Genomic DNA, 14,261 nt, shown 5'->3' with positions numbered 1-14,261 from the left:
GAGAACTTGCACAATTGGTGGCTGACTAAATACTGTTTTGCCCCACTGTATATCCACAATGCGAATTTGATTTAATTCCAATCCAAAACGTATCGGAAAATCAAAACATGATACATTGACTTAATACAGTATTAGTTCTGACTAACACAAGGTGCTTTCTTCTTGTTCTACTGGATCATAGGAAGGACAGGAGATGGCCCTAAATGATGCCTCAACAGGAATCAGCCCCATCTGCTCTCCTAGCATGCTTATTTTCAACTGTGGGCATTCACTTCAAACTTTTCACCTGCATTTGCATATGAGAATATCTTGAACAGGAAAATGATGAATTCTGCTATCTAGGCATGGTTTCTTATCAACCCAGAGACTCATAACCCACTCAATCACCATTCGGTCCAAAAATAATGTCCGTTTGCTATCTAGGCATGGTTTGTCATCAACCCAGAACTCACGATTCAGTCCTAAAATGAGTAAAACAGAATAATCTCATTCTATCACGTGCTGGATTTACAAATAATCAATCAGATCTTAAAAATAAACTGGATTAAACACTAATAACTGTGGTTTTAAATTCCCAATGTATATTAGAAAAGTGTAGTGATCTTAACTTTGTGCTCTCGTCATATTAAATGTAATACATTTTCATAAAGCCCTTGAATCCTGAGTGTAATTTCTCTCCTCAAGCCTCACACTTGTATTATTAAGAATAATCAATATGTGCGGCATAGAAATAAAACCATGTATTTAATGTACAAGGGACAATTTATTTATTTGTTAAATATAAAATAATCATCCTTTTGTATCAATCTCTCTCCTGTATGTTTTATGTTGTTCAATCCAAAAATATGTGGGAGGAAAAAAAATCATAGTGCCTTCAGAAAGAATTCACACCCCTTGATCTCTCCCCTCTCTCCCTGGGATGGCAGATGAATCAACAAGGAAAGGGGAAGTTCAACTCCATAAAGGTTTCCAGCTAACACTAACACTGGTGTTTATCTATGGTGTTCATCTATAGTGAGTTTTCTACACTCCCTTATTCCAACACTGCTCAGCAAATGGCTTTTCCAAAGTACAGACAGATGCGGTAATATTTTTGGACAAATAAAAATATTTTCACATTTGGCAGCGGGGGTGACAAAGCAGCAATGACTGTGAGAGATGGATTTTGAAGTCGTTGGGCGTGTGTGGCAGCTGTCGGTAGTTCACTTACCCAAGCTAAATCATCCCGACTGCAGTCCAACGCAGCTATCATCACCTGCTCATAAATAATCCATACTGGGCACAGGAGACAAAGAGAAAAAACACTGTTTTAATATTGCAGTACAGTGTCAAGTGGAAGATCAAAACATGATCAATTGACACAGACTGTCATTACAGTATTAGTTCTGACTAACACAAGGTGCTTTCTTCTTGTTCTACTGGATCATAGGTAGGACAGGAGATGGCCCTAAGTGATGCCTCAACAGGAATCGGGATTAGGCCCCATCTGCTCTCCTAGCATGCTTCTTTTCAACTGTGGGGCATTCACTTCAAAACTTTTTCACCTGCATTTGCATATGACAATATCTTGAACAGGGAAAATAATGTCTGCCTGCTATCTTGGCATGGTTTCCTACCAACCCAGAAACTCGTTAACACCATTAAGTTCTACAATGTCTGCTCTCTTAGCCCTTCAGTCCTGGGGAATTGCTTTCAAGTATAATTTCTCTCCTCAATCCTCACACTTTTATTATTAATAATCATCAATATATGCTGCATAGAAATAAAGCCATGTATTTAAAGGACTGGATGGACAGTTCAATACAACAACAAAACAAACCGCTCGATTAGCCTTAATTTAGAGGATCAATCATGGTGAATGACCGTTGACCAAATTCTGCTGGTATTCCAAGATTTTGTTCTTCACGGAAAATGTCCTAAACCTCATAAGATATTGGACAACTCCATACAAAAGACAACGCTTCGCAGCCCCTTCCAAAAGCACAAAGAAAGAAAGCTTACACAGCGGTCATCCAGGGCAACAGAATATTATGTCATTTCCCCTCATTTCGCTGTTACGGTGTGACGCCTTCACAAGGCTTATCAATATAGCCAGATACATTTCATCCAGTGTTTTAGAAATAAAGATTAAATGTTTATTGAAGTGTTTATTCAATCACTCAACTGTAACAGTAAAAGACAGTGATTAATAATATGCTTGGCCAATGGATCCAATTAATGGAATTAATGCTAAATGTCAGACTGTTTTGACAAGCACGCCAGACGTCCTCTGCCAAACGCTGTCTAACTGTTAATTGAGAAAGAACAATAAAACCCAACTCAACAAGAAAACTGATATGCCAAAACAAACAAACTCCTGGAGTTTTTCCTTGCCTGTTTATGATTCCAGCTCTTGTTTTGATAATTGCCATCTTGTTTCACAGCCAATTTAAGAACTGGCTGTGGTTTCAATAAAACCGGGGCGTGTTAAGTGTTTACCCTGCTCTTTAAAGACTATGAATCATAACGACTACAAGGAAAAGAGACTTCCACAGAGTTGTTCAGCAAGACTACCTAGTGAGAAAGGAGCAGACTATTATGTAGCCTAAAGGCAAAACCGAGTGTGCCGCTACCAACTATCACATATGGGGTCTTTTTTTTAATCAAGAAGAGGCTTACCAAGCTTCTGCATCATTCAATTCAAAAGTTGAGTCACATTGGTGAGGCTACTAAAAATACTGACTAGGCCTAGGCTTCTGAGAACTTGTGACACATTAAAGCTCGAATTGGAAGAAGGTGAAACACTACTGTTTGACCCAGCGTCTTTGTTATTGTTTTGTTATTGAAACGGAGGAGAGGAACAACCAGCATCGTTGCAATTTTTTTTTTTATGTCGCAGTACATATTCTGCTGAGGGGTATACTACAAAGTCGGATCCAGGAGTTAGCCAGCTAACGAGACTAAATATTCTGATACGTTTCTTTCAAAAAATGTAAAGTTAAAATGGGCATGGTCTAATTGATTCAACGGACAAAAACACATCCAAGTTTAGCTTTTTTTTTAATGAACGAGAAATTAGCTATTTCTGGTTGCCTAGCAAAGATAGCTGGCTAACTTATTGATCCTGCTTTGTAGTATACCGCTCTGTTCTAAAATTGTCTGAAGTGACTATTTGTTATTATAACCCAAACGAACATGGCAGTAACACCAAAAGGAGTCCAGCTTTAAAAGATACTAGCCTATACAGTTTGCCTTTTGAGGTGGGAATATATTATTTTGGATTTTAAAAAGTCTTCAGGCTACACTAGTGCCTTCACAAATTAATCATAACCTTTGAATTATTCCACATTTTGTTGTGTTACTGCATGAATTCAAAATGGATTAAATAGATTTTTTTCCTTATCCATCTACTGTACACACAATATCCCATAAAGATATTTACATAAGTGTTCACACCCCTGAGTCAATACTTTGTAGAATCACCTTTGGCAGAGATTACAGCTATGAGTATGTCTGGGTAAGTCTCTAAGAGATTTCCACACCTGGATTTCTCAAAATTGGCTAATTATTATTTTCAAAAATCTTCAAGCTCTGTCAAATTGGTTGTTGATCATTGCTCGACAACACTTTTCAGATCTTGCCATAGATTTCCAAGTAGGTTTAAGTCAAAACTGCAACTCGGTCACTCAGGAACATTCACTGCCTTGGTAAGCAACGCCAGTGTAGATTTGGCCAAGTGTTTAAGGTTATTATCCTGCTGAAAAGGTGAATTCATCTCCCAGTGTTTGGTGGAAAGCAGACTGTGCCAGGTTTTGATCTAGGATTTTGCCTGTGCTTAGCTCCATTCCGTTTATTTTTTTCTCCTGAAAAACTCCCCAGGCCTTAAAAAGTATTCCCATAACGTGATGCAGCCACCACTATGCTTGAAAATATGGAGTGTTACTCGGTTATGTGTTGTATTGCATTTGCCCCCAACATAACACTTTGTATTCAGGATATAAAGTTAATTTCATTTTTTGCAGTGTTACTTTAGTGCCCTGTTGCAAACAGGATGCATGTTTTTGAATATTTTTTATTCTGTAAAGGCTTCATTTTTTTTACTTTGGCAATTAGGTTAGTATTGTGGAGTAAATACAATGTTGTAGATCCATCCTCAGTGTTCTATCACAGCCATTAAACTCTGTAACGGTTTTAAAGTCACCATTGGTCTCATGGTAAAAATCCCTGAGCGGTTTAATTCCTCTCCGGCGACTGAGTTAAGAAGGACGCCTGTATTTTTGTAGTGACTGGGTGTATTGATACAATATCCAAAGTTGAATTAATAACTCCAACATGCTCAAAGGGATAATCAATATCTACTTAAAAATGTTTTACCCTTCTATCAATAGGTGCCCTTCTTTGGGGAGGCAAAGAAAACTATGGCCTTTGTGATTGAATCTGTGTTTGAAATACACTGTTTGACTGAGGGACCTTACAGATAATTGCGTGTGGGGTAGTGGTGCTGTTTGTTCAATAACCCATCCACAACCGCCCAACTACATAATAAAGTGAAAATCTGAGGCCCATACCCAACGCTAACCCGCAAATATAGAAAATGCAATAGGCTACAGTCAGACAGTAGAACGAATTTGACATGTGTTGCAGAATTTTGTTTTGCCTGATTTAGATATGTTTCTGCTTATAATTTCCGACATTTTGGTGAGCTATTTGTTAGTCAACTTGTCTATAATAAGATACATGTAGCTTCTCTTTTGTCATGATATGTTGCCTTAGAAGACTAAATAAACCTTGGCTCAACAGAATAATGTAATAGATCGACAGAATACTGTTGTCAACTAGATTGAAGCATTCAAAGTTCTCTTTGTCATTCGCGGAGCAAAGACGTTTACGGACGGGGGAGATAATACAATAACGCCAAAAAAAAATACAATAACCCCAAACAATGTCCAAAATGACATCAGTTTGACCGGTAAGGAAAAAGAAAGCTGTGAAAAAGACCTAAGGTGTTTCTGATAAGATTTCAGTTCAGCTTCGATGCATATTTTAGGTGGTTGAAATACTATCAGCTTTTATGATAAAGACATACCATCTGTAGAGGTGCTAACTGAGCATTGCATTCTCTCAAGATGTAGAAAGAAAGAAACCATATTTCTCACTCCTGTGCCCAAGTTCAAATTTTGCCAACATTTAGTGTATCATTTTACTGCAAGAAATGATTAATTCTGGAAGAGTTATAAATAAGGCTGTGTGAGAGGTTATAGACCTACAGTCAGTGTCCAGATTTCAGTTTCCATTCAACACATCTAAACAGTGGGCAGTTCTTGACATGCCATAGGCCTATTTAAAGTCCCGTCTTGTGACCGTCTCACAACACAACATAGCTGGCACTGCTATCATCCTCTTACCACATCACCAAATCTTTTCCAAACATTACATTTCTAGCCCTCCCTTTTCTTAATCTTATTTTAAATATCATGTTAAACACTATTATTGCACACATTAGTGAGTCCATGCAACTTACAGTGCCAAGAAAAAGTATGTGAAACCTTCGTTATTACCTGGATTTATGCATAAATTGGTCGTTGAATTTGATCCGATCTTAATCTAAGTCAAAACAATTGACAAACACAGTGTGTTTAAACTAATAACACGCAAATGATTGTAGGTTGGAAACAGAATGTGAACCCCTAGGCTAATGGCTTCTCCAAAAGCTAACTGGAGTCACGAGTCAGCTAACCTGGAGTCCAATCAATGAGATGAGAGTAGAGCTGTCCTGCCCTATAAAAACTCACAAAATTTGAGTTTGCAATTCACAAGAAGCATTACCTGATGTAAACCATGCCTCGAACAAAAGAGATCTCAGAAGACCTAAGATTAAGAATTTTGACTTGCATAAAGCTGGAAAGGGTTTACAAAAGTATCTCTAAAAGCCTTGATGTTCATCAGTCCATGGTAAGACAAATTGTCTACAAATGGAGAATGTTCAACACTGTTGATACTCTCCTTAGGAGTGGCCGTCCTGCAAAGATGACTGCAAGAGCACAACACAGAATGCTCAATGAGGTTAAGAAGAATCCTAGTTTCAGCAAAAGAGTTACAGAAGTCTCTGGAACATGCTAACATCTCTATTGACGAGTCTACGATACGTAAAACGCTAAACAAGAATGGTTTCATGGAAGGACACCACAGGGGAGGCAGGGTAGCCTAGTGGTTAGAGCATTGGACTAGTAACCGGAAGGTTGCAAGTTCAAACCCTCGAGCTGACAAGGTACAAATCTGCCCCTAGGCCGTCATTGAAAATAAGAATTTGTTCTTAACTGACTTGCCTGGTTAAATAAAGGTAAAATAAATAAATAAATAAAAAGAAGCCACTGCTGTCCAAAAATAAAAAACATTGCTGCACATCTGAAGTTCGCAAAAGTGCACATGGATGTTCCACAGTGCTACTGGCAACATTCTGTGGACAGATGAAACTAAAGTAGAATTGTTTGGAGGGAACACAACACTATGTATGGAAAAAAAAAAAGGCACAGCACACCATGGTGGAGGGAGCATCATGGTTTGGGGCTGATTTGCTGCCTCAGTCAAAATAAAGGCTATCTGTCCTCCAATTAACTCTCAACAGAAGTTGGGTGATGCAACAGTACAACAACACAAAACACAGAAGTAAAACAGAATGGCTTCAAAAGAAGAAAATATGCCTTCTAGAGTGGCCCAGTCAGAGTCCTGACCTCAACCCGTTTGAGATATTGTGGCATGACCTCAAGAGAGCGGTTCACACCAGACATCCCAAGAATATTGCTGAACTGAAACAATTTTGTAAAGAGGAATGGTCCAAAATTTCTCCAGACCGTTGTGCAAGTCTGATCTGCAACTACAGAAAATGTTTGGTTGAGGTTACTGCTGACAAAGGAGGGTCAACCTGTTATTAAATCTAAAGGTTCACATACTTTTCCCACCCTGCACTGTGAATGTTTACACGGTGTGTTCAATAAAGACATGAAAACATAACTGTTTGTGTGTTATTAGTTTAAGCAGACTGTGTTTGTCTATTGTTGTGACTTAAATGAAGATAAGATTGTATGACCAATTTATGCAGAAATTCCAAAGGGTTCACATACTTTTCCTTGCAACTGTATGTGACTTTTTAAAAAATGTATTATTATATTTCACCTTTATTTAACCAGGTAGGCCAGGTGAGACAAGTTCTCATTTACAACTGCATCCTGGCCAAGATAAAGCCTAGCAGTGCGGAGCAAACAACAACAGCATTGCACATCACATAAACAACAAAACGCACAGTCAATAACACAATAGAAAAAAATCTATATACAGTGTGCGCAAATGAGGTAAGATTCGGGAGGTAAGGCAATAAATAGGCCGTAGTGGCGAAGCAATTACAATTTAGCAATTAAACACTGGAGTGATAGATGTACAGAAGATGAATGTGCAAGTAGATACTGGGGTGCAAAGGAGAAAAAAAAACAATATGGGGATGAGGTAGTTGGATGGGCTATGTACAAGTGCAATGATCTGTGAGCTGCTCTGACAGCTGATGCTTAAAGTTAGTGAGGGAGATATGAGTCTCCAGCTTAAGTGATTTTTGCAATTAGTTCCAGTCAATGGCAGCAGAGAATTGGAAGGAAAGGCAGCCAAAGGAGGAATAGGCTTTGGTGGTAAACAGTGAAATATACCTGCTGGAGCGCGTGCTATGGGTGGATGCTGCTATGGTAACCAGTGAGCTGAGATAAGGCAGGGCTTTACCCAGCAGAGACTTGTAGATGACCTGGAGCCAGTGGGTTTGGCGATGAGTATGAAGTGAGGGCCAGCCAACGAGAGCGTACAGGTCGCAGTGGTGGGTAGTATATGGGGCTTTGGTGACAAAACTGATGGCACGGTGATAGACTGCATCCAATTTTCTGAGTAGAGTGTTGGAGGCTATTTTGTAAATGATATCGCCGAAGTCAAGGATCGGGAGGATAGTCAGTTTTACGAGGGTATGTTTGGCAGCATGAGTGAAGGAGGCTTTGTTGCGAAATAGGAAGCCGATTCTAGATTTAATTTTGGATTGGGAGATGCTTAATGTGAGTCTGGAAGGAGAGGTTACAGTCTAACCAGACACCTAGGTATTTGTAGCTGTCCACATATTCTAAGTCAGAACCGTCCAGAGTAGTGATGCTGGACGGGAGGGCAGGTGCAGGCAGCGATCGGTTGAAGAGTATGCATTTAGTTTTACTTGCATTTAAGAGCAGTTGGAGGCCACGGAAGGAGAGTTGTATGGCAGTGAAGCTCGTCCGGAGGTTAGTTAACAGTGTCCAAAGAAAGGCCAGAAGTATACAGAATGGTGTCGTCTGCATAGAGGTGGATCAGAGAATCTCCAGTAGCAAGAGCGACATCATTGATGTATACAGAGAAAAGAGTCGGCCCGAGAATTGAACCCTGTGGCACCCCCATAGAGACTGCCAGCGGTCCGGACAACAGGCCCTCCGATTTGACACACTGAACTCTGTCTGAGAAGTAGTTAGTGAACCAGGCGAGGCAGTCATTTGAGAAACCAAGGCTGATGAGTCTGCCATTAAGAATGTGGTGAGTGACAGAGTTGAAAGCCTTTGCCAGGTCGATGAATACGGCTGCACAGTATTGTCTTTTATCGATGGCGGTTATGATATAATTTAGGACCTTGAGCGTGGCTGAGGTGCACCCATGACCAGCTCTGAAACCAGATTGCATAGCGGAGAAGGTACGGTGGGATTCGAAATGGTTGGGGATCTGTTTGTTAAGTTGGCTTTCGAAGACCTTAGAAAGGCAGGGTAGAATAGATATTGGTCTGTAACAGTTTGGTCTAGAGTGTCTCCCCATTTGAAGAGGGGGATGACCGCAGCAGCTTTCCAATCTTTGGGGATCTCAGACCATACGAAAGAGAGGTTAAACAGGCTAGTAATAGGGGTTGCAACAATTGCAGTGGATAACTTTAGAAAGAGAGGGTCCAGATTGTCTAGCCCAGCTGATTTGTAGGGGTCCAGATTTTGCAACTCTTTTAGAACATCAGCTATCTGGATTTGAGTGAAGGAGAAATGGGGGAGGTTTGGGCAAGTTGCTGTGGGGGGTACAGGGCTGTTGACCGGGGTATGGGTAGCCAGGTAGAAAGCATGGCCAGCCGTGGAAAAATGCTTACTTAAATTCTCAATTATCGTGGATTTATCAGTGGTGACAGTGTTTACTAGCCTCAGTGCAGTGGGCAGCTGGGAGGAGGTTCTCTTATTCACCATGGACTTCACAGTGTCCCAGAACTTTTTGGAGATTGTGCTACAGGATGCAAATTTCTGTTTGAAAAAGCTAGCCTTTGCTTTCCTGCCTGTGTATATTGGTTCCTAACTTCCCTGAAAAGATGCATATCGCGGGGGCTATTCGATGATAATGCAGTACGCCACAGGATGTTTTTGTGCTGGTCAAGGGCAGTCAGGTCTGGAGTGAACCAAGGGCTATATTTGTTCCTGGTTCTATATTTTTTTTAATGGGCATGCTTAGTTAAGGGTGCCCGTGTTTACAGATTTGGGGTTGTACTGGTTCATTGATCATTTGTATGAGATTGAGGGCATCTAGCTTGGATAGTATAACGGCCGGGGTGTTAAGCATGTCCCAGTTTAGGTCACCTAACAGTATGAGCTCTGAAGATAGATGGGGGGGCAATAAATTCACATATGGTGTCCAGGGCACAGTCTATAACAAGCGGCAACGGTGAGAGACTTGTTTCTGGAAAGGTGAATTTTTAGAAGCAGAAGCTCAAATTGTGAAGACATCAAAACTATGAAATAACACATATGGAATCATGTAGAAACCAAAAAAGTGTGAAACAAATCAAAATATATTATATATTTTAGATTTTTCAATGCTATTCAATTAACAGGTGTGCCTTGTTAAATGTTGGGACTCTTTTTTTGACCAATCAAAAACGATGCATACATTATATGACCGCTTGAGTGGACAGTCTCCCATTGGACTACCAGTGAAAAGGGTGTAAACGGAACAGGAAGGTGTTAACAAGTGTATGGTCGCTCTCCTTCTAAGTAACATGTATTCAATGTCTTCGCAGCATAACACAGGCCTAATCATATCTCCAGCGGTATCCATATGAGCGCAGGTTGGTTCCCTGTTATTCGATGCCTGTACAAAGGAAGTCGGTACTCCTTGATTCCACACTGAATTAATTCACCATTGGGAGAACCATTCATTTTCTAAGAGATTGATGCCCTTCCTTGCTTTCATGAGCAGAGAACTGTGACAAGACCAAATCAGTCATAGGCCTACTGTACAACCTGTTCTAGCAATCATGTTGCAGAGAAACTACAAACCATAGCAGTCCATATCAAATCTAGATTGGAGTATTTGCATGTTTTCTGCCAGACTGAGAATACAGTATATTAATTAATGTCCCCTTCTGCCACTAAATGTAGTCAAAATGGAACATGCTGCCCAACTGTAAATGTTGGCTTTGTGTATATCTATGATGCCTGAAAACACTATACACCTCCATCATCAAAATGTCTAGCCTCAAAGTTGACATCCTCATATTATAATGCTACTATTTCTTCAATTAATAAAATAAGTCAAGAATGAAACCAAATTGACAAATCAAGTCCTTGGCTCCCAAACATCTTGTGATGGATGGCTAGTGTTGTGGATCATTGTGTACAAATGGATTCTGCCTACTACAGCAGCACTAGAAATTGGTCTGATGTGAATCTTGATTTAATACATATGTACTTACTGTCATCTCCAAGTTTGGATGCATGCTCATTTATCAATTCTTCACCAACATCCACGATTTGCTCACTGTTTCTGTGGTTATCCTCCCTCCACTTCCGCAGCTTGTCTCTCATTTCTGTGAACACAATTATCAAAACATTCCAATTATCAAAACTTGCTAAATAGCACAACAGTAGTGGATGGTAATGATCATGAACCAGCAGCCCTCTACTCGAGTAGGCAGTTCAGTGCACACTTTTTCTGGTTACTGGTCCAACTCTCTAAAATCTGGGCTACCTACTGGTTCCTGACATACAGTGCCTTCAGAAAGTGTTCACACCCCTTTCTCCACATTTTGTTGTGTGGAATTAAAATGGATTTGTCATTTTTCTAACACTAATATAGCTTGATTACATAAGTATTCAACCCCCTGAGTCAATACATATTAGAATTACATTTGGCAGCAATTACAGGTGTGAGTCTTTCTGGGTAAGTCTCTAGAGCTTTGCACACCTGGATTGTACAATTAGTTTGGCTGAGATAATGGATGGGCTGGACATGCCAGGAGAGGAGTTTGGATTGGTCTGCCATGTAGCATGCGTCTGTCTAAAACGGGAGCTGTTCAGTATGTGATGACAGTCCTTTCTACCGCAACGTTTTTGAAAGATATAACATTAGCCATCGAGAACTACAAAAGTTTTGTTACTTTTCTCAACATCATTGATGACCCCAATTTAGCAGGCGCTATCGACAGATCAGTTGGCTAAAGTAATGGGCTACTTCCTGCACACGCCACAGTCAGTGTGAACCGGAGTGACTTGACACAACGCTGGCCAGACAAGGGGTGTGCTCGTAAACTCGCTCTGGCTATGTACTCCGACAGAATAACTGATGAATTTACGAACGCTCAACACTCGTTGAATATTGCCGGAATAAGTAAACCTTCCTAAAAAAACAATTGAATTGTTGCCAGCAGCACAGTTAGTCACCAACGCTCTGGATAACATGAAAACAGCCTAACCAGGTCTGCTAGGGCGAGTAAAATTGTCAGAGTGAGATTCTCTCTCATTTGTGTCCGGAAGTAGTCGATGTTAGCTTGGGTGCTTGACTGCCGTTGTAAGGACAGAACGCTCGGACCAACCCTACTGAACAAACCCTCTGAATTTACGAACGGACAATCTGACAACGCTCTGAATTTACAAACGCCCAGAGGTCACTCTGGCACTCCATATTGAATTTACGAACACACCCAAGATGTAGCTACAAACAAAACTTAGTTAAATGGTTCCAGTCTGCCGTGAAGCGTTCATCCATGTATACAGTTAACCCACTTCACTGTACCATTTACGCCGTATGTATCCTATGCATGTGACAAATAAACTCTGATTTTATTTGATATTGCGTGTTTACCACATGGCCTCACATGTGAATCCTTAAAGAGATGGGTGGGGCTAAGGCTTAAGAGGGTGTGAACGATGCTTCCACCACCATGCTTCACCATAGAGATGGTGCCAGCTTTCCTCCAGACATGACACTTGGCATTCAGGCCAAAGAGTTTAATATTGGTTTCATCAGACCAGAGAATCTTGTTTCTCATGGTCTGAGAGTCCTTTAGGAGCCTTCTGGCAAACTCCAAGTGGGCTGTCATGTGCCTTTTACTGACAGGTGTGTGCCTTTCCAAATCATGTCCAATCAATTGAATTTACCACAGGTGGACTCCAAGTTGTATTAACATCAAGGCTGATCAATGGACACAGGATGCACCTGAGCTCAATTTCGAGTCTCATAGCAAAGGGTCTGAATACTTATTTACATTTCTGTTATTTTAAAATGTACTAAAATTTCTAAACGTGTTTCACTTTGTCATTATGGGGTATTGAGTGTAGATTGCTGAGGAATTTGTTTTATTTTATCAATTTCAGAATAAAGCTGTAACATAACAAAATGTGGAAAATGTCAAGGGGTCTGAATACTTTCCGATTTGGACACTTTAAAACGGTATTTTGGCATTGTGCTATTTATCAATGTCTTGTCAACAGGAAACCGCATCCTTTTAAATGTCAGTTTTAGTAATTAAATTACATTTACAACATTAACGGCCAATGGTATTGTACAAAACTAATCAGTTAACTGTTGAGACCAAAAACGTGCTGTGATTTACTTTGATGTTAGACAAGAAATCACCTGAACGGGTTTTCCCTGCCTATTAGTAGGTTCCATTGCAAGACCGTGTATTTTAGCAAGCCAACTAGAGGCAGAACGACAACAGACTGCTAGCTAACTTAGTTATAATCAGATGACAGGCGTAAGGTACTTAAACTGGCTAGCTAGTTTAGCCTGCTGTGTATCCTTACAAACTCACACATGCTGTGGACTGTTAGCTACGACAACAAAAACAGATTAATCAATTCTTAACGTTAGCTAGCTAACTTCGAAATAAGAAATCCAGGCAGAAATAATGTGCTAGCTAAGTAGTTAGCCAGCCGAATTAGCTAGCGAACAAGTCAGCAGCTGGCGTGATGAGATGGCACATACGCAGCTACATCCGCCGAACGACGGCTAAAATGCACTACGTCGAATTAGACAAGGATTTAGCAACACACCTTCGGCCATACAGTACATTAAAACGCTTAATCGTCTGTGTTTACCTTCCCAGGTTACGTCGTACATTTCTGACACCGACGCCATCGTTCTTGGCAGCACAGGTTTAACGTCATTGAACTGGGTGTGGTTTGTCTCTGCTGACCCTTTGAGCACGGAGTAGTGTCACCACAAGTGACCATCAGTCGACAAGCTCGACACTAGTCAAACATGTTTTTGAGACATGTTCAATGTATTTTGTTCATTTCTATGGACTTAAATATTTCTGCTGCTTCCGTAGTTTTTTCCCCTGCTATTAATATGAGTGTAATACAAATGGTCAAAGACTCCAGCGGTACCGGGAGCATCAAGTCGAGGTCCAAGAGGCTTCTAAACAGCTTCTACCCCCAAGCCATAAGTCTCCTGAACACCTAATCAAATGGCTACCCAGACTATTTTAATTAAATTATGATTATGATTGAGTGGTGGTGCGTAAACTGTCCGATTTTTATTGACATGAGAAGATTCATGGAAGTCAAATAATGAATGATTAACGGGAATGGTAAGAGAGGTAAGGACAAAATGTTACTTTTAGCATGGCTTGCTCAAAGGCTGTGTTTTAATTGAGCAGGCAAAGCTATCATGGATGTTCACTTTGAGGCAGTTGTTCAATCATTGGGGTAATTGAATCCTACTATCTGATGCATAGATTGCTTAAATTTAACAATTGACACTCAGAGCAGACCACAGTTTCAACGCCTGCAAAATCTCACTTTAAGAGGATCATAACAGACTGGTTAGCATAAGAGTTATGACTGCGCTAGATGTGGGACTAGATGTAAACAAAAGCAATGCATGCACCCTTTCCCCCCATCACACCCAGGTATTAAATCTGACAACGCTGATTTACACACTGCTTCCAGTTATTATTCATGTAACTGGGCCTAAAATTACCC

At 40.4% G+C, this 14,261-nt stretch overlaps 1 protein-coding gene across 2 annotated transcripts in view; it reads right to left on the bottom strand.

Annotated features, from left to right (window-relative positions):
* The window catches only part of LOC115106333 (ER membrane protein complex subunit 2), a 55,737-nt gene extending 42,256 nt beyond the window's left edge, over window positions 1-13,481 (bottom strand). For both annotated transcript variants that reach the window (XM_029628947.2, XM_029628955.2), the window contains exons 1-3: window positions 13,374-13,481; window positions 10,748-10,861; window positions 1,211-1,275 (exon numbers count right to left, since the gene is read on the bottom strand). In XM_029628947.2, coding sequence (XP_029484807.1) covers window positions 1,211-1,275; window positions 10,748-10,861; window positions 13,374-13,413 — 219 coding nt within the window. In that variant the 5' untranslated portion in view covers window positions 13,414-13,481. The remainder of the gene's footprint in view (window positions 1-1,210; window positions 1,276-10,747; window positions 10,862-13,373) is intronic.
* Between the last annotated feature and the right edge of the window lie 780 nt (window positions 13,482-14,261).

This window comes from Oncorhynchus nerka, linkage group LG3 (genome assembly GCF_034236695.1).
Source record: "Oncorhynchus nerka isolate Pitt River linkage group LG3, Oner_Uvic_2.0, whole genome shotgun sequence".
Classification (NCBI taxonomy): domain Eukaryota; kingdom Metazoa; phylum Chordata; class Actinopteri; order Salmoniformes; family Salmonidae; genus Oncorhynchus; species Oncorhynchus nerka.
The sequence above is the reverse complement of the archived record's forward strand: the minus strand, read 5'-3'. Positions and strand labels throughout refer to the sequence as shown.